Below are 19,650 nucleotides of genomic sequence, written 5' to 3' on the forward strand. Positions count from 1 at the left end.
CAGCACAGGGCGCCGGCGCTGCCGCCAGCCCCAAGCAGCCGGACCCCGCCACCAGGTCCCGCCTCCGCCGCTCCGGCAGCCGCGGTGCTCCGGGCCGCTCCCGCACAGCGCATGCGCAGCCGCGCCCCCCCCCCGCCCACAGGAGCGTCCCACGCATGCGCGCTGCCGCCACGGAGCGGCCGTCAATTGGCGCCTGCGCCGCCCGGCGGGGCCCGCGGGGAGTGGAACCGTCCGGCTGCGCGATGCATTGTGGGCGGGATTGAGGAAGTAAAATGGCGGACCTAGCGAACGAAGGTAGGCGGGCGCTAGCGGTGCGCAGCGCTGCCGGCCGCGGGCCCGGCGCCGCCGCGGTCCTGGCCTGAGGCCGGCCCTGCGATCCGCTCTCCGCGGCGCGCCCGGGCGCCGGCCCGACCTCGGAAGTGCCCCCTCCCCGCGGCCTCTCCCTGCCCCGGCCCCTCTGGGGCGAGCGGCCGGACAAAGGGAGCACCCGGCCGGGCCGCCGCGCTCCCCGCTCTGTTCCGTGGGGCGGGCGTCCGCGCTGCCGTGGGGGTCGGGGGTGGCGGCGGGCAGCGCGGGGCGGCGGTGTGCGGCGGCGCTGGCAGGTGCCTCCCGCCGGGCGGTGGCACCGGGCTGGCGGCGCGGCGGCTCCCGGAGGCGGCGGCCGCCGGTGCTGCCCCGCTCCCTGCGCGCGGAACGCGTGTCCTGCTGCCCCCGGGCGCTGGGGAGCGAGCCCCGCCGCTGCCGGACGGGGTGGGGAGTGCAGCGCGGCTCTCCCGGGGCAGTTCTGAGCCGCTTTGTATCCCTCCGTGTCCGGTGGCTTTTTGGGGTTGTTTTCCACAACTTTAGGACTGTTGTAAATCTTCCCTTCCACTCGTGTTTAATCCTTCCTCTAGCTAAGGGAGTAATAGGGGCGGTTATGTAAAACTAGGTGAGGTCTGCTAATATATATATTATTTTTTTAAGCTGAAAACCTCTGAAGTAATGAAATAGTGGTTTCATTTTTCTCTGAGGAGAGTTAGGAGAACAAGGACTGCACTACTGTAGGATTTGGGTGTTCTCCGAGGTGTGTAGAATGCTGTTTAAGTGACAGTGGGCATCAACAGTTTGCCTTTGAGAATGACTTAACTTCCCTCAAAATCTCTGCAAAACCAAGCCTGTCCCCAGCCGTGTCTCTGTTGTATCTCATCATTCTTCTTGACTAATGCAAGAAGAGGGGAAATGCCCCCTCCATAATGAAGGAGGTGAATGAAAGTGTGTGAGGCCCCTTCTTTCAAGATTGTTTCTTACATATGAATTCTGTACCAGTGGCAAATACAGTTCTGATCTTAATGTTAAACAACAGGAAGCAAATATCTATTGTAGGTGTAGCTTTTGAAGATGAAGTCTACAAGCAGCTATCCACATAATTACACTTATTTGACAAATCCTGTGATGCAGCATATCTTGGGCTCTTGGCTCCCAAACTCAAGGTGAGCTGTCAGTGCCCAAAGAGGTATGATAAGTGATCTCAAGAATGGTATTAAATAGTCAAAGCTGTAATGACTCCTTGTGAGAAACTTAATGACAGCATGTAAATACTGTCATTATAATGACCTTATAATAAACTTTGGTGGTTTATTGTGTTCTTTTAAAACCAGAAGTTTGGGAATGGCTTTCTTTAGTTGTGAAACCCCCTCACTTTACCTCCCCGTTCTAGTGGGAAGCGATAAGCTCAGCAGTGAATTCCAAGTTACTGATGTTTATTACATCTTTTGATGCTGACTTGTCGTGTGTTTCCACCCTACCTCTATATTTCTGCAGAATACTGTAGACTGTTGGGGTGGGAGGTGGGGGGGGGAAGTGTGGTGTCATCCTTACTTTTTCATCTGATCTTCCTTTTTCTCTGTTTTTTCTCTTCAGACCCTTTCCTGACTCCAGTGACTTCCCTCACCTGCTAATCTCTTTAGTTTGTGCTCGCATCTCCTTCCAGAGTTGTCATCTTCATCCTTTGCTGTTCTGTTTCTTCTTGCAATAAGAATGTGATATAATCTTTCCTAAGATTAAGCAAGATCAGTTTGCTTCTGAACTCCTCTCTCTTCTGCTTATTCTAATATCATTGGCTGCACTGGCTGATATTAGCTTTCTTTCCTCCGGTTCCGTTTTTGATGTGTCTGTATACCAGTGCAAATACACGTACGTACCTTCTGGAATTGGCATCCTTCTGCTGAAAGTCAGTGGATTCCATAGTCTTTCTACTTGCCTTGTTTGCTGTCTCTGACATGGCAAAGATGTTCTTGGGTGACTTGGATTGTTTTCTCCTCATTCTTAAACACATCAATCTGTTTTATTTTTCCAGTACTGTAGGTGAATGTTTTATTTCCTTGTGCCTAGGTATTTTCATTCAACGATATGACGTGACTATTTTGGTACTGATAATTCTTTGATGTTCTGCTTCTTATTGATCTTCTCTTGTTTGAAGTGTTTGAAAACTAAATATTCACGTTCACAAACCAAGCATGGTTAAGACAAAGCTCTTAATATTCCTTAATCTTGATTGATCTGCACACAACAGTGCTGTCTCAATCATACTTCATTGTGAGGTGTGAAGCTAATTATTCTTTGACACATAGTAGACACAAGTATCTAGAAGGAGGTTTCAGTCATTCTTTTAGATTCTTTGAGCTTAGCATGATTGAACAATAGCTTTTCTTGTCTGCTCATGCAAGTGAAACTCGCTTGGACTCTTACCCATTTGATTACTGCAGACCTTCTGGCCTTGAAAAGTGCTGTAACCATTCTACCAATATCCTTTAAGCCTTCAAACTATTTTAATGGATGATTTTTCTGTGATACATTTCTTCAAAGCTACAAGCATTCCATCTAATATTTTAATGATTGCTTCATTTTCTTAATTCTAATTGTTCCTTGAATTTTTTCTGTTTGCCTGTCTTTCCTTTAGTGAGTTGGTGAAACTGTACCCCTACCTCTCTGCTCTCTGTAGTGGTTTGATGACAAGCTCTATCTTGGCAGAAGGAGGCTGTTGGATTAAGGGGGTTCTCTACTGCAGAGAAGGGGGGTGAAGGATGAGGTGGTCTGAGTGCCACTTTGCAAAGAAGTTTGTACTGTGAAGTTTCCTAGGAACAGGTCCTGGTCTTGGAATTGCTCCTCCTCATGAGAGGAAATGAACTGGTAAGTGTGGAGCTGATGAAGAGGAGGAGAGAGTAACTTCTCAGCTGTGTGAAGTTTGATCAACTTTGTCACGAAGATACAGTGACATGGTGACAAAGGCTTTGGGTACTGGCATGGTCAGAAGTTTGATTATTGAAAACCAGGATTTTGGAGTGGTAGGCACAATTGTTACTGTTGTATAAAGTAGTTACTGAATGGTATTAGGAATTTTCTCTGAAGTCTTTGGTATGATGTTCTTTGGTATTCTAGCTGTATCATGTCTTAAAAGTGACACTTTACACGTGTGGCAGTGAAGTATCATGGAGAACCAGACACCTTCCTGTCAGGCATATATATTCATGTAAACCTGGATGCTTTTCTCATTAACTTGCTGTTAATAAAACTAGTAATTTGTATGTAACTTGATGCTGAAGCTGCTCTTTAGATGATTGGATCTCCTTGTGTTGAGAATGAATCCCTTTACCACCTTTCAGTCATTGAAAATGTACAAGTTTTTCTCAGGGCTAAAACTTGATGGCTTTCTTCCCACTTCCCTTTAGGAGGTGCCTACACCACCTGTGTTGGCAAACTCTCCTCAGACACCAAACACAGTTTTATTTTGCTTTATGAAATTGCTAAGCATACTGTTCATGATCTTAACAAGTTTACTGTAACTGCCTTAAATGTACAAAAGACGAGAGAATCGAAGCAGTTCTTTTCAGAGTAAAAGTACCATTCCTTTACCAGGCTTGTGTGATCCTCACATTGCTTCTGTGCTGTTTCTGGGGTTTTTTTGCTGTGACTGTATGATTCTACTTGCCTTACGCTAGCTTTCAGAGGGAGGAAGGTCTGTTGTTACTTTGAGGGGAAAAGCTGGCCTGCACCACTGTCCCTGACATTTGTAGACTCTATAACCAAGATCTTTTTTCCCTATGGTGATTTACTTCAGATAAACTAGGGGACACAAAGTTAGGCTGAATGATTTGGTTTGTTTATTTTGAGATGCCCTAATAATGCGCGCCCAAATGCCATAATGCTACATTTACAAGCTAGAACTGTCTAAATACTTTAATAATTTTTGTTAACACTTTTTGGAGTTCTTTAAATATTTAATCTACATTGCAAAGTAGTTGGGCTGCCTCATGCCTTCCTGTCATGTGAAAATAAGCTACTTTTTTCCGTTTCTCACTTGTAACATTTGCTTTATGTGAAGTACCTGAGCTGAAGTAGTAAAATTACCAAATGCAGAGCGTAACTTATTTCTATTAATGTCACAAAGGGTTAGGAAATGAAATAACACATGCTCTGCAAACACAAAAGGTTTGTGCTTTAAATATAGTGTATGGAATTTTTATTTCAGCTTAAATAGCTAAAAGGCATTTTACCTTCCGATGCCAGCTGTGGAAGTACTGTCTGGAAGTAGCCTGCTTACTCATGCTATAGGAGACAAAAAAATAAAGGGTTTGAAGGCAAATGAGAACATCGGATGTTTTACTTCATAAAAAGCCATTTATCAACATTTTTAAAATGAGGCAGAAGTATCTTTTTCCCAATGTCAGTTATAGTCATCATGACATCACTTGATGCTATAAATGATCTAGTCACGTTTCTTGTACTTTCTGACATGAAGTATGATTGGACTCTTCTTGTGGGGTCTTCCTGGAGATCAGCTGTTGGTGTGGTACCTTGCTCATTGCTTTCAGTCTATTCGTAGCTATTGGAAGAGAAAAGAGTCTTATTTTAGTATCAACACCTTTAGAATTTTATAATGCTGCAAACTGCTCATATCTCTCAAGTTTTTTTAGCATGATTATTCTGTTCTTTATAACTTAAATAGTATGAAGGTGAAAAAACATTTTTGTGGCCTGAGCTATTCAAATAAGCATAATTAAACTTAATTTTGAACTTAAATTTTTTCTTGACCCTCACATAAGCCTTTCACAGGCAATAAATTACCACTCTGAATATTTTTGGTGAGTTAACAACCTAATTGCTGTTCTCCCTTTTAGCACTATTTCATTGTTCACAGGTATGATCTACTTTTTCTCTCAGGTGATTTATTATAATGAGCTAAAGTCAGAACAGTTGTTCCTAACTTGTGTGCTTTTAGTGTTGAAGATTGCTTCTTCAGATCCAAGCAAGGACTCGCTTGCCTGGAAGTTTCTCAGTGGTTTTTTTTCTGCTTCCATATAGGTTTCCATGTAGTTAGGCACTATTGCACTTCTAAATGTAATTTGGAGTAAATTTAAAATGAAAATGCTTGAAACAGTGTAGTTCTTAGCTTTAAAAATAAATTCACCACATAATAACCTGGTTACAGCAGGACTGGTGAGGACTTGAGAGCTGTTTTCATGACATGGGGCCTGGGCTCCTTCTAAAATCTAAAGATTAATTAGAGTCACTGAGATATTGGTGATCTGGGTTGCATGACCTGTGAGGAGAGTCTGAAGGAACTGGGCTGCTTCAGCCTGGAGAAGAGAAGGCTTCAGAAAGCACATTTGGAGCTTTCCAGGGTATACAAGGAGATTATTAGAAAGTCAGAGCCAGGCTCAGCACAGTGGTGTGTGTTGGAAGGACAAAAGACAAAAGGTGAGAGGTGGAACAAGATGTTCAGACTGGATATAAAGAAAAGGTTGGGGTTTGTTGGTGTGTGGGTGGGTTTTTTTGTTGTCCGTGTCCCATCCCGCCCCCCCCCCCACCCCAGGACAGTCAAGCAGTAGAAGAGATTATCCTGGGAGTCTGCTCAGCCTTCATCCTTGGAAGTTAAGACCAGACTGGATAACCTGATTAACCTGGTCTGACTTCGTAGCTGACCCTACCTGGAGCGGGAGGTTGGACTAGAGACCTGCTGTGGTCCCTTCCAACCTGAATTTTCCTGTGCTCTTACGGTAGAGACACAGTGGTCTTGGTGGCAAAGGAGAATGCTTTCTTGGCCTCTGTCACTGCTTTGCCATGGGATTTGCTCTGTGAGCCTGGTAACTATAGAGAAATGCACCCCTGCAGTTAGACCAGTTTGGGGTTTTTGTACCCCATTTTGTGCAGTTTTGCCTTTTCATTTATGTGGCCTTCAAATATGAATTCAAAAGGGATGTGGTTTTTGCATCTATGCACTCAAAATACCCGTTGGATTTTTCAGTAATGCATCATTTCATGCTGCAGTGAAGGTTTAAAACTTCGTCTTGCAAAAATAACTATTGTGGCTGCTGGAGATGCCGACTGCTATGGTTGCATTGGTGTGGAGGGGTGGAGAGGTGGAACTAGGCCACGTTTTGTCTAGTTGCAGGAATCATGGTGGACATCGCAGAGTTTGGTACAGCTACAAGTGGTCGTGTATCTGAGGTAAAAATCCCACTTTAAATAGTATGTATGACTTGATCCCTCTGCCTGAGCCATTGAGATAGTATTTTCTGTTTCTGTGTTTTGGTTTTCAAGGCTTGCAAAGCAAACTGAGTAGGCTTAATAGTACATACATTTTTCTGACAGCACATAGGGCATATATTGATAGTTAGTGATTTGACAGTTAAAGGAATTTAGCCTGTGAAATTCAGCTTTTGAGGTTTTTGTAATTATTCATGCAGGTTGAAATGTCTGAAACTTATGAATAAACTGCAGGAAGGAGTTCTGTGGATTCAGTCATTTTTCAGACTGGTTTGACAGCCTGTCGCCATTCAGAAGAAACTAAGTGGTTTATGTAAGTTCCAGATCTCTAGATTGGGGATTTACTGTCTCTGTGACAGTAATTACTGAAGGTCTGCTTTCCTTCTCACATGCTTGGACTTTCTCAAGAACACCTTTACAGAGACTGACTCTGTTAGAAAATTGACATTATTGCTGCATCTCCAGCTCCTTGTTTTGCCAGAGTATTTCTGTCTGCTTGTCTGGAAAAAAAGCAAGTCTGTTCCACAGTTTTTAAGAACTCTGTGCTGTGTCTGTTCATCTCTTAGGTGAAGGAGAAGATCTCATGCTCTTTTACATGTATTGTACCTGAAGTTTGAAGGTTGGGTTTTTTTTTTTTCTTCCTTCCTTCCTTTACCCTGCTTTATTTTCCCTTTAACCTGATGGCAGTTCTGTGGACCTGACAGATCCATTTTACTGTAAGTCATCCTTCAGATACCTTGGTGGAAGGGAAGCATGCTTGCTAGGTGAGAACATGACTGTCCCCATCTGATGTTGGCTAGTACAAATGACTAATTCTCATTTTGGGGGTAGCACTTAATAAGCTGTCATGCTCACCAAGCAGGGAAAAAACCCCAACAGCTACCTAACACACGCATTTCTGTTTTACAAAAATAAAACTCGTCGTGGTGGTTCTTTAGTTGATAGGAAAACATGGTTTGTGTAAGTGCTTTCGTAGGAAAAACATTAAATGCTAGAGAGCTCTTTTTCTAGTACATAAATGCATTCAAAAAACATAACTAGGAATCGGAACTGAAAGCTGAAGCCAGACATTTGAATGGGAAGTTTGGCACTGGAGTTTTTAACCAAGTGAGGTAAGGGATGATCAAGGGCAATAATATTGTGCTTTTAATGTCTTTAGTAATTGATGCCTTTGGTGAAAATGTTTCCCCAAAACAATAAGGCTCAGAAAAATAGGCAGTGTTTAATGAAGGTAGTTAGATTAGACAATTTAGTGATCCTTTCTTGACTTAGACTAGAATTAGAGAAACATTTCCAGCGTTGTGGTCTTTAGAAGACTGTTGCAGACCTTAGAAGGGACATGGTGACCAAGTGTTCCCCTGTAAAGGACGTGCCTGACTAAGCACTGATAGAGTTGGTAGCCGTGAGTGCCTGCTGTCTCGTCATTCCTGCCAGGTGCCACCGTGTCAGTTGTTAGTGAGGTTCCTAGATCTTGAGTGCTGGAGGACTCTCACATGTTGCACAACAGTGTTATCTTTTTCACCTTGACTAACAGGACTGATCATAGTTGTTTCACTAGCTTCTTTTCCCAGTCTCATTTGCCATAGCTGGACACAATCTCAAAGATTTGATTTTTTTCACTCCATTTTCTTCTTTGGTTCTTCCATCCGATAGTATTTCCCTTCTGTGAGCTTTCTGCTGTTCCTAGCATCCCTGTTGTTTTTTTCTGAGGACTCAGTTTTCCATCACCAAACTCCATCTCGTATTTTGTCCTGTTCCTTTGCATCAACAACTTTGGCTCCCCATTCTAGTCTTTTGCCAGCTATCCCATGTTCCATCTGCACTTTGCGATGTTGTTGGATTTGCTTTTTTACTTTTTTGTTTACTTTATTTTCAGTACTTCAATCCTTTATTAAGCACCAAATAGACAAATAGTTCAATCTTCTTTGGTAGCTGGAATATGGTACATGAGTCTCTTGGATGTTGTGCATTACACAATCAGGTCCCACTTTGGACAGATCTCCAGAAGGGAAGAACACTAATACAGCATTTTATTGACTGGTTTGGCGGTCTTGGATAAAAGTAATTTGGTAGAATGCATGCTACTTGTTGCTGCAGTTATGGCATTAATGAATACTAAAGTATATCAAACATGGTATAAAGAAATGAAGGGTTAAAAGCTTGGACCCTATGCCAGTGGAGCCTCCCACAGGCAGGTTATACTGAGGTCAAGGGAATCAAAAGGGATCCCTGACTTGTTTCAACAAACTGTGTTTTTTGGGACAGGTGTAGCAGTTAACTCTGTAGATGACCTATGTTAGATTATTTTTCATTTTTAAAATAGATTGTCTGAATTGCTTTCATTCATAAGAGTTTTTAAGATTCAGCAGTATTTGATGGATAGAAGAACTTGGAAAATAAAGGAAAAAAAGAGCCAGCAAAATGCTGTAGTAAGGAGCTTTATTTCACAATTAATTTTACCTTTTGTAGAACAAGTTATGCCAGTCTTGCAAAATCAGTCTTGCAGTGTTTTTGCTGGGTTTCTCTGTGTGAGACCCACAGAGGGGTGGAAAGAGGCTTTTCTGCCCTCACAAATAAATGCAAAGAGTTCTTGGAATAACTTCCATAATTTTTGTGTGTTTGTTGGGTCAAGTCTCACTTTTTCAGCTAAACTAATCTAATAGCTGGCAGTTCCCAAATGGACAATCTTTCCTCCTTCTCCTTATATGCTGACCCAAGCGTTTTACTGATGTTGCGACTGATTTATGGAGGATTTTGTGATACAGTCTTTTTTTAGGCGCAAGGTAGTTGTTCTTGATGGCTTTGTTTCTTTTTTTTTATGGTAGCCTTTCAAGTTCTAAAAGATTTAAAAATTTAATTTTCTTAAATGTCTACTCTCGTTTGTGAGATTGAATAATTGCAAAGGTCATTAAAGACAATGGAAAACATACATGCATTCTAGAAATTCATTCCGTTCTTGAAGACTAAATGTTGATGTGCTTATTTGGAAAATAATGTCCTGCTAATATTTGAATTGGAACTTCAAGTAGAAAGGAGATACGCTCTCAAGTTATGCAGAAAAGACTGGTCTCTCTGTAATAGTGTGCATGGAATATTTGGTTTAAATTGTAGACCTGCAAGTGCTGATGATTTAGGACCTTTCTAAAGGTTTCAATGATAATAAAATACAAGTATAATCAAGTGTCAGAATTAGGTGACCTTTAAGAAGGGGGGATGTGGGGATGTACAGCAACTCTTTGTGTTAATGTATTACTATGGGGAAGGAAAAGCCTTTGCCTGCAAAACTTGCATGTGTTCCAAAAGTAAACTACTGCAGCAAAGGGCCTTTTCCTCCTGATGTACCCAAGTACAGGAAAAGTACTGGCTTGAAATAGATCTGGAGGGAAAAGATAAATAGCTTTCAGATATCAGTTGTATTGTTGTTCTTAAAACGCTCCTTTTTCCTTTTGAAGATCAAGTTCTTCTATGTTAGCAGGAACCAGTGGAAACAATTTGTGTACCTGGAATTTCACTGGTTTAAGGATTCGTTGCTGGTAAAAGCATCACGGAACATAACATTTTCATGTTAGTAATGAGTGTGACTGGAAAAAAACCACTGATTTCTCTTTTTACAGAAAAACCTGCCATTGCTCCACCCGTCTTTGTATTTCAGAAGGATAAAGCACAGAAGGTAAGGAGATGTTGATACATGTTTTTGTTGTTTTGTTCTGTAGCCCTGACTCATTCCGTGGTGAGCAGCTGTTTGTCTATATTGTTTTGAAGTTGAAGATGGATAATAGAGCACTAACATTATTAATGGGCAGAGGGTAAAGAGGTACTGGAGGGCTAAAAGTGGGAAGAAGTGTGGTGGTGGCATGAAATGGGTAGCTCTTCAGACAGAAGATGGACAGCTTGAAAGGAACAGGTGGTAAAGGAGTCCTGAAAGGTGCAGTTGCATGAGAAAACTATAAAATTTCTTTTTCTTATAATAGAGTTAAGACAAAGCAAAGAAAACCATGGTCTAGATTATTGATTTTTTCACCTCGTTATATTCAAATGTATCTCATATCTCTGGTTAGTAGGCTGCAAAGTGTCTAATTACCTTGGAAAATGGTAATCCTGTTCTTTCACCTATCCCTCTACCCCTACCATGTGTTCCTGTCCCCAGCCTTTGGGTCTGTGGTAGCGGTTACACGATGTGAAGTTGGAGTTTGCTGTAATCTGCTGGAAGGTGTTCTGTGAGTGAGCTTGTGTTGAACCAAGAGGGTGATACAACTCATCCTGTGGCTGCAGAAGGACTAGAGCTCAGAAGAAATGAGAGTTGAGAGGAGGAGCAGGACCCTCCCTTTAGCAGAAATTGCTATTAAATTGAAGTAGATGCAATGGAAAACCATGGCCGTGTGGGCAGAGTGCAGTATAGTTTGCATTCCTTTTCACTTCGAAAGTGACACACAATGTTATGGATGAGTGCTAGGGTGTAGTTTTCTGTACTTTTTTTCTTCCCAAACAGTAAGCCTTCCAGTTTCTTATATTGTAAAAATATTTTTAGTAAAAGAAATTGATAAGAATCTCAAGATATTGTGATATTTAATTCTGCCTGGTCAATAGTAAAAGCTGTTAACATTTGGAAAAAAAAAAATAAATCAAGGTTACTCTTGTTTCAGCTGAAGCTGGTAGGAACCAAGAGAAGTGTGCTCATGTACACATGATTCACTTTTTGTTGAATCACTAGATTGTTACATTCTGTGCAATCAGAAAATCTTCTCAAATATTTGAATAGAAATACCAAACGTTTTTGCAGTTGGTAGCTTTTCTTTGGTTTGGAACAAGTACCAGACTCAAGCTTTCCCATGGGTTTAGTAGGTATATTCCTCAGCAGGGGCTTGAAATCTTTTGTCAGCTTGGAAAGGATTTAAATCTGCTGTTCTTCTAATACTAGCTAATCAAATTAAATATATCTTAAATACTTCCAGTTACATTTTTTACGGTGACCGTTTACATGTACTTTGGAATGAAGGGAGCGCTAGTGTTTGCACTATCAGTTTGGATCACGTTGTCTAGGAAACAGCTCCCAATCATCTGCTGTTGCTTAGACTGTTCCTGAAGTCCCTTCTGAGTTGCACTGTGGTGAGTTTTCTCCCCAGGTGTCCTTTAACCTGGCAGTGTTTCCACAGTTAGTCTGGAAGCAGCGATCACAGCACTGTGCAACCCAGGCAGAGGGGTGGTGCTCCTGTGTCCTTTCTTTGCTGGCCTGGTCCTTCAGTGTTAAGCTGGCAGGTCTTGTGCTCTCAAATTCCTTCATGTTGTACCATCTGCTTCTGCGCAGAGCACATGCCTTCAGCGTTAGGCTGTGCAAGCTCCTGTGTTGGGCTGTGGGACAGATCTATTGCACTCTGGTAGGTCTCAAGAAAATATTTGTAAAAAATCTTAACTAAAGGCTTAATGTCTTTTTGGGCTGGCAGAGAGGATCCAGAGTTCCAGGGAAGAGGGATGTGTAGTTTAGTCTTCCCAGCTGCCTCTGAGGATGCTGAAGACTATGATGATGCTGAGTAGGTAGCTGTGTGTAGGGACAGCCTCTGCCAAGGCACAGCCTGGTGGGGTGGGGGGACCGTGTGTATCAAGGCCTGTGGGTGAGCCAAGCATTGTGAAGGCTTGGGGGTTAGAAATTGATCTAAAAACTGAGTAGTGATGGTGCTTGAGAGGGGGCTAGCCACAGTCAGTATGGTGTGGAGTAGATCTAGCCTGGCTGGAGAACAGGGCTCGTTCCTTGAAGCAGATCATGAAGAGTCTGCCAGTGGCATCTGTCACTTGGTTGCCAGTTTCCAAAGTGTACCAGACACAAATGCTTATGTTAAACTGTGTAATGTGTGGAGATGTACAATTCCCTTAAAAGGGGAAGGGGGGGTGGTTGATAATCATTTTAGTAGCTTATATTGTGTGTATTTGAGTCTAGAGAAAGAGGGAGAGAAGCATCAGTGCTGTGCTTCTTGCTGCTTTGTTAAATAAAGGGCCAAAGCCTGTTTGTTGCTTGTGCCAGTAGCTGGTTTTTGTAGTGTTGATAATAGAGTCATTTTATGGTGCTGTCAGCCAAAAGTAACAGCCACTACGTATAGGCTGTATGTATCAGAACCTAGCATTGAGGCCAGCTGAGTGTCCCTTTAATCAACTTCATCAAGAAAAGGTGACTTGGGTTACACACTGGTTGAGACCTTTCACTGTATTTTTGGAAAGGCTAATAGCGAAGTGTTACAGCTAACAGTTAACTCCATTACTGTTTCCATACAAGGTGCCTGGTTAAGTGCGTTGCCTGCCACGGAAGATTATCCTTATTAAAATTAACAAGGAAAATCTATTAACAGAGGAGCTTTTCCTAGAGCAATGTTTTGAAGAAAATGCAAAAGTAATTTAAATAGTTGACAAACAACAGGCTTCTAAAATAGGTAATTTCTCTATGTAAATTACTATTTTAATTTAGCAAAATGTCCATCTAGTCAAGTTGGCTTTCTTCTGGAGCTGTAAGCAAAGTGTTCATGGAGGCTTTTCAGCACCAAGGCAGTAAGCTGAGAGTCAGGAGAAGGCATTACATTGTCTGTTCAATTAACTGTCCCTGGTGGTAGTTTAGATGTTTGCCTCGTGCTCTTCACATCAAACAGGACATCCTGACCAGAATTACTTTGTTGCAGTGTCTAGGGACCCCCTCAGTAGTAGGGCCTGGCTGTGATATTATTCAGTGGTATTAACTCACTTTTCTGGAGCTAACGTTGTCTACTATTAAGAACATTATTTTTCTAGAAATCTCTACTTAAGTTTGTGCTTGTAAGGTGTCAGACATCTGTTTCTCCATTAGAAGCTGAAAAATATTCAGCATGTTGTAGGACAAAATGCATACTAGTCTGGAAACAGATATTTTTTTTTAACTGATTGTTCCAGCTAAGGTTGTATACAGTTTAGTAAAACATCAGAACCTGCAGTTTATTTAGAGGGGCAAAAAGTGCATGGTGTTCAGAATGATGCCCTTTAGTTTTACTTGAGTAAGGAGGTTCTTTTCTTTCGCAGTTAAAAAGACACGATTAGTCTATCTGTTCTGATTTTCATTATAGATATCAATTAATGGTGGATGTAAAGTTGGCTGTTTCCACATTTGAGTGAGTCTCCATTTTCATTATTTTCATATTTCCCTAACTCTTTGAGAACTATTTTTGCAATGTGTGAAATACAGCTCTTGCAAATAGCTGAATGATAGCATCCAAATATCTATCTTGTTTATACACTGCTATTCATTTTTATGACAAGCTGAGCTTCTAGTGCTGACACTAGTTGGAAAACTGCATCAGCTGAGGAAGACTTATAGCTGTTAAGGTCTGAAAGCAACATAAAGTCCTAACTTTGCTGTGTTAAGCACAGAATATTACTGTTACTCCATTATCTATCCCAGTAACTTACACGTGAACTGTACTCTGCTTTTCATAGTACTTTTTGAATTAAAGGTTTCAATTAATAACATCTTTATTGATGATCTAGATGAGGGGATCGAGTGCCCCCTCAGTCAGTTTGCAGATGACACCAAGTTGGGTGGGAGTGTTGATTGGCTTGAGGGTAGGGAGGCTCTGCAGAGAGACCTGGACAGGCTGGAGCGATGGGCTGAGGCCAACTGGAGGAGCTTCACTAAGGCCAAATACCGGGTGCTGCCCTTGGGCCACAACAACCCCCAGCAGCGCTACAGGCCTGGGGAGGAGTGGCTGGAAAGATGCCAGTCAGAGAGGGACCTGGGGGGGATTGATAATGAGCCAGCAGTGTGCCCAGGTGGCCTTCTTGGCATCCTGGCTTGTATCAGCACTAGCGTGGCCAGCAGGGACAGGGAAGGGATCTGACCCCTGTGCTCGGCACTGGTGAGGCCGCCCCTCGATGAGTGGGTTCAGTTTTGGGCCCCTCACTCCAAAAAGGCCATTGAATGACTCGAGCGTGTCCAGAGAAGGGCAACGGAGCTGGTGCAGGGTCTGGAGCACAGGTCTGATGGGGAGCGGCTGAGGGACCTGGGGGGGTTTAGTCTGGAGAAGAGGAGGCTGAGGGGAGACCTCATGGCCCTCTACAGCTACCTGACAGGAGGGTGCAGAGAGCTGGGGATGAGTCTCTTTAACCAAGTAATGAGTGATAAGACAAGAGGTAATGGCCTCAAGTTGTGCAAGGGAAGGTTTAGACTGGATATTAGGAAGTATTTCTTTGCAGAAGGGGTTGTTGGACGTTGGAATGGGCTGCCCAGGGCAGGGGTGGAGTCCCCATCCCTGGAGGTGTTGAAGCGTCGGGTCGACACAGCGGTGAGGGATCTGGTGGAGTTGGGATCTGTCAGTGCTGGGTTAACGGTTGGACTGGATGATCTTCAAGGTCCTTTCCAACCGAGATGATTCTGTGATTCTGTAATTTTTGGTCACTTGTTAGATGTGTTTCTGCTCTGAAACTAGTTTTGGCTTCTCCCATAAAACCATTTCATGACAGTTTCTGACCGTAGGTTACTTGAAATCATTTTATGAAGTTAACTTTTAACATGCATTTCTGAGGTCAAAGTATTCTGAAGTCTGTCGTGCATTTACACCTTTTTAAGTAGGTATAATAGCTCAAACAAATTTAACCAGTAGTGTTGTAAAGAAACAATTTGTCAAAAAATGCTTTTAAAGTGGTGTTCTTTCTTCGGCAAGTGTGAGCTGTGGTCATCTTCCAGTCATTACTGATTCTAGGATAGGATACTGATGCTAGGATAATCGTGACTCCCTAGTCATAAGTACTGTAAAAGGTAGATACTCAACTTGGATTTAAAAAAAGATTTTTTTTTTTCTTTCTAAAAGAAGCCATTGTCTGTTATGTAGCTTGCATCTTGTCTTCTTCCCTCCACCAGCCTGGATTGGGAGCAATGGTAGAATATAGAAACAAACACTTTATTTCTAGCTTGTTATATAACTAGTTTTGGTTGGTGTACTGCTTTATAGGTGAATTGGTGGTGGCGAGCTTTTAAGGATGGCTATGAAGGAAGATGAGTTACATAGTAGTTGGGTTATGTCCCATACCTAGCTGGTGCTGCAAAATGATGCAAAGACTTTAAGGGGTGGCTGACACCTGGAATGTAGAGGTAAAGGGGTAGTTCTGGAGTGAACAAGGATTTAAGTCCTTAAGTTGTTAGATCTGTCATCATGGTCTTAACTGTGGAGCTTTAAAAACAGGCGTGGCAGTGTAAATGTGATTTAAGTGATTAGAAAGATGGCATTCCCACCTAGTCTGGAGAGTAAGATCATGAGTTCAGAAGAGGGAAAGTTGTATTAGACAATATGTAAAGTAGGGATTGGTTGAAGCACAGTATGATTTGCAAATGCCTGCTTTTTGGTGGTTTGAGGTGGTGGATGATTAGAAAATGTTGTCCGTGCTATGGGCATGACTTGTAGGTTTAGGATGGTGGCAGAGAGAGAACTGTGGAGGAAGCAACTTGTGTAGGGAGAAGCAACAGTATTTCCTTTTCTAGGCTCTTAGCATCCTTAGCATGGCTGCCAAGAGGTTTTGTTAGGGAAACCTAGTTGAACCGTGTTGTAAATCAATAGTATACTTAAGGAGTTAAAAGTAATGCTTAAGAGTTCATAATTGTGAATATATTGCTACACTGCTGCACTTAGAAGAACAATCATAAATTTATTTGGAGAGGACAGTTGTGCAAGACAAAGCTTAGAGGAATATAGAGAGGCTGATAATGTCAAAGGCTACTGAGAATATCAACAAGAGTTGTCCTCAGCTCTAAGCAGGTAAAGATTGTGAAAAGCTACACTGAGAGTAGTCTTTTCGGGCCATTGGATATGGGTGCTAGTGTGGGGAAAATGAGGAAAGGAGGCAAAAATAGCACAACTTAGAATTGGGAGGAAAAACTGACCCAAGAATGTTTGTGCCAGTCTTTATAAAAAAGGAATATTAATTCCTTGCCTATATTTGGAGGTTATTGCTAGCTTTTATGTATGTCTCCTTATTTCCTGCAATGCAGAGGAAACCAACTCTCCAAGTAGACTTTTATGTATTTAGTCTAGGTGTGTTATTTTTGTTTTAATGAAATAGATGTTATTTGATCTGGGTGAGCAAGGTGAGTTTGTGTAGGTGACTTCCTACATTATTAATCTCTCTGTTGATCTTTGCTGTAGTATTTGACAGGAACAGATTTCTGCCAAGTTCTCCGTAGAGCTGTACTTACAAGGAATGTTTCCTTAGAGAAGAGGAGGCTCAAGGAGAGACACAAATCATCACAGACATAAAACATTACAGCAAAAAGAAAGAGAATGAACTGTTCTTCACCAGCTCCAAAGAACTTCGAACAAGAACTTAAATCAGAATTTATGAAGAGATCAGAAAACACTTTCAATAGTGAGCATGACTGAAGACTAAAATGAATTTTAAGAGCTTGCAGTTTCCCTTGGATGTGCTTTTTTGAGAACAGCTGTACAAACTTCTGTCTAGAGCAGTTTTGGTTTGACAGATCCATGAGGCCTCTGTTGGTTTTGTCCTCCATGACTTAAACCACACACTATTCACAAAATTCTGAAACTTGCAGTAGTTTTTGATCCATTTAATAGATTTTTTTTTTTAAAAAAACCCATAATTTTATGTATTGACCCGGACAAGAAATTCTTACCTTGGCATCAGATTTTTCTGTATAAGTGGTGATTGGCAATAATTGTTATTTTTTGTTTGTTTCTTTTCTGAGTCTTGAAGCACATACAATTTAATTTTGCTTGGGATAGAAATCAGATTTATGCCAGAAGGTTACCTTGCTTATTTCACTTTTTAAAATACTTGCCATGTGTTACAAGAATTACTAAAACCTGATGCATGTTTATTTAGCCTACTTGGAAATGTTCTAAATTGTATTGATAACAATTACTTGCAAAATAATTTATTGTCATTTCCACTTTTAAGTATATAGCACAAGTGTGGCTTGAGTGTTCTTGCCTCTTACTGCATTATTAGTGATTTTATGATCTGTAGCTAGAAGTCAGTGTAAATTACTGGTAAGGCTCCTTTTTTTTATTAGAAGTTCACCAATTGCTTGCTGAACCCAAGCATGTGAGCCTCCACCATCTGCATGATCCTCTGACAAGGGGTTCAGCAGGGTGGGCTTTTTGTCTCCTTTAGTTTTGTGTTGGGTTTTCTTGAACCTAATAGCCTAGTCTAACTTGATGCCCTTGCTCTGTGGGGGTCACTGTGTTGCCATCCTATGTGCCACTGTGATTTCATAGTTATATTTCTATTCCTTTTCTCCCAAATTCTGTGTATTGGAGCTGAAGACTAACAAGGTATTTAGCTATTTTTATGTGGAAACACTTCTGTGCCCTCTTCCTGTGCATTATTTTGCTTATGGGTACTGAATCTTCTTAGTCATCTTCAGCCCCAAAGGCTGTCTGTCTACAGTTTCCTAATCATTCCCTGTTGCCTGCAGATCCCTGGTGATGGTTGTCTCATCCTGAGGTTCATTCTGCCGTTGACAGGGACGGTCTCCCCCATCCCCATTTCCTAGTACTGTTCTGGTTATAGCTTTCAGTGTTTTCCCCAGTGTGGTTTTTAGGGCCCTGTGTCCCTCCCCAGCTCAGGTTCCTCAAAGGCTGTGTGTGTAACGGCAGGGTTGTCTCCATCACCTGTACAGCAGTTGGACTGGGTCTGTGATCCGTCAGTCCTGCTGCAGTCAGCTCTTCTGCAGGGGTCTGGCTCTCCAGGCCGCTGGAGAAGGGGGACGTCTTTCAGCTGGGAAGCTGAGCCAAGTTGCTTATGCTGCTGGCTCTCTGATTACCAAGCCGAAAGCTTGCAGAATCTGTTAACTATGACAAGGTGATAGAGGTTTAAATTTTAAAACCATTCTGCATGTTTCCTGAAAACTGGAAACCTGACGGGATCAGCGAGGCCCGAATTACCCCCCTGGCAGAGGGAGAGCTGCTGTAGGTATGCTTGCACGGGTGGCCCCCCAGCGAACTGCCTCTGGCCCCAGAAGGTTTGGCAGGATTGAAGAGGTTTGTGTTGTGAAGTACAGGGGGAAGATTTGGGGTAATGAAGTGAGAGGACCAGAGGACGCACGCAGCATAAACCATGAGAAAAATCAGATCTTCAGTGCTGCTGCTTGCATAATTGCTTTTGTGGTTAGTGTGATACAGGTAACTTGTGACTTAATTATTGTACTTTTTTTTAATGGCTGTTACCCCTTGAAGGGGAAGAAAACAGTTTGAATGATGTTTGCAGTGCTGTTAAATTTGAAAGTAAGGCATAGCATAAAAAAGGGACTGGGATTAATGGTATAAAATGTCCAGTGGAGGACTGAGGTGTTTACCCCTTGTCTTTATGTATGAGTAACATACATATGTTGTAAGTGCTGTGGCAAGTTCCAGGTAGCCTTTTCATGCTGCTCTTCTGAGCCAAAGAGGTAAGAATAGCAGAGTGCTAACTTGGTTTAATTTTTGGTGACAGACAAAATGTTTCTGTAACTCTTCTCTCATTCAGTGGGGCTTTAAGTTAGTGTTTGTGTCTGTTAGTAACAGCTTCGTATTAAAACCAGAAAAGTTTGAAAATATAACAATCCAACATCCCCAGCTTTACCTGACATAATGTTATCCCTGTTAAATACATTTTGACTATTTTGAGCCTTAATGATAGTAATTTCTTGCAAGATTTAAAACTTGGCTAACTTCACTGAACTGAAATGAAACTGCTGATAAAATTGCATGTATTGTTGTCTTTTAATAATTGCTTCTGTTTGAGGACAGGCCAAGTCATAGCTGAAGAACTTTGGGCCATTAAGATTTAAAAGTTACTCTTTATTTTTGAGGTTGCTGTTTACTGTTTTGCATGGACCTGGGCAATGATGAGCATTTTTAGTCTCTCTTCATTCTACTGAATGCTTTCTGAGAGCAAGCTAAGCTTATGTGCATCTGAGTGACATCAACTGCTTGATTCTCCAGATACTTCACCATAAGACACCAGGAGGCTTGGCCCACAGATCACAGCTGAGAGAATGTCCTTGGCCTGCATATTATCCATGGACTATAATTTAGTCCTTTATCACAGTTCAGGCTCAAAGCTTTTAACTTTTTCATTCTTCAGACGTGTGCAGAATATGGTAATGCTTAATTTCTGTTC

The 19,650-nt window shown here is 42.0% G+C and overlaps 1 protein-coding gene across 8 annotated transcripts in view; it reads left to right on the forward strand.

Annotated features, from left to right (window-relative positions):
- The first annotated feature begins 205 nt into the window (after positions 1-205).
- RANBP3 (RAN binding protein 3) overlaps positions 206-19,650 on the forward strand; it is a 54,728-nt gene continuing 35,283 nt past the window's right edge. For 4 of the 8 annotated variants that reach the window (XM_074809043.1, XM_074809047.1, XM_074809046.1 and 1 more), the window contains exons 1-2: positions 206-294; positions 10,140-10,195. In XM_074809043.1, the coding sequence (XP_074665144.1) occupies positions 273-294; positions 10,140-10,195 (78 nt within the window). In that variant the 5' untranslated portion in view covers positions 206-272. Of the gene's footprint in view, positions 295-1,944; positions 2,173-10,139; positions 10,196-16,926; positions 18,672-19,650 lie in introns of those variants that run through there. The other 4 variants (XM_074809042.1, XM_074809044.1, XM_074809041.1 and 1 more) reach the window with 4 other exon arrangements.

Source organism: Strix aluco, chromosome 29 (assembly GCF_031877795.1).
Source record: "Strix aluco isolate bStrAlu1 chromosome 29, bStrAlu1.hap1, whole genome shotgun sequence".
Lineage (NCBI taxonomy): Eukaryota > Metazoa > Chordata > Aves > Strigiformes > Strigidae > Strix > Strix aluco.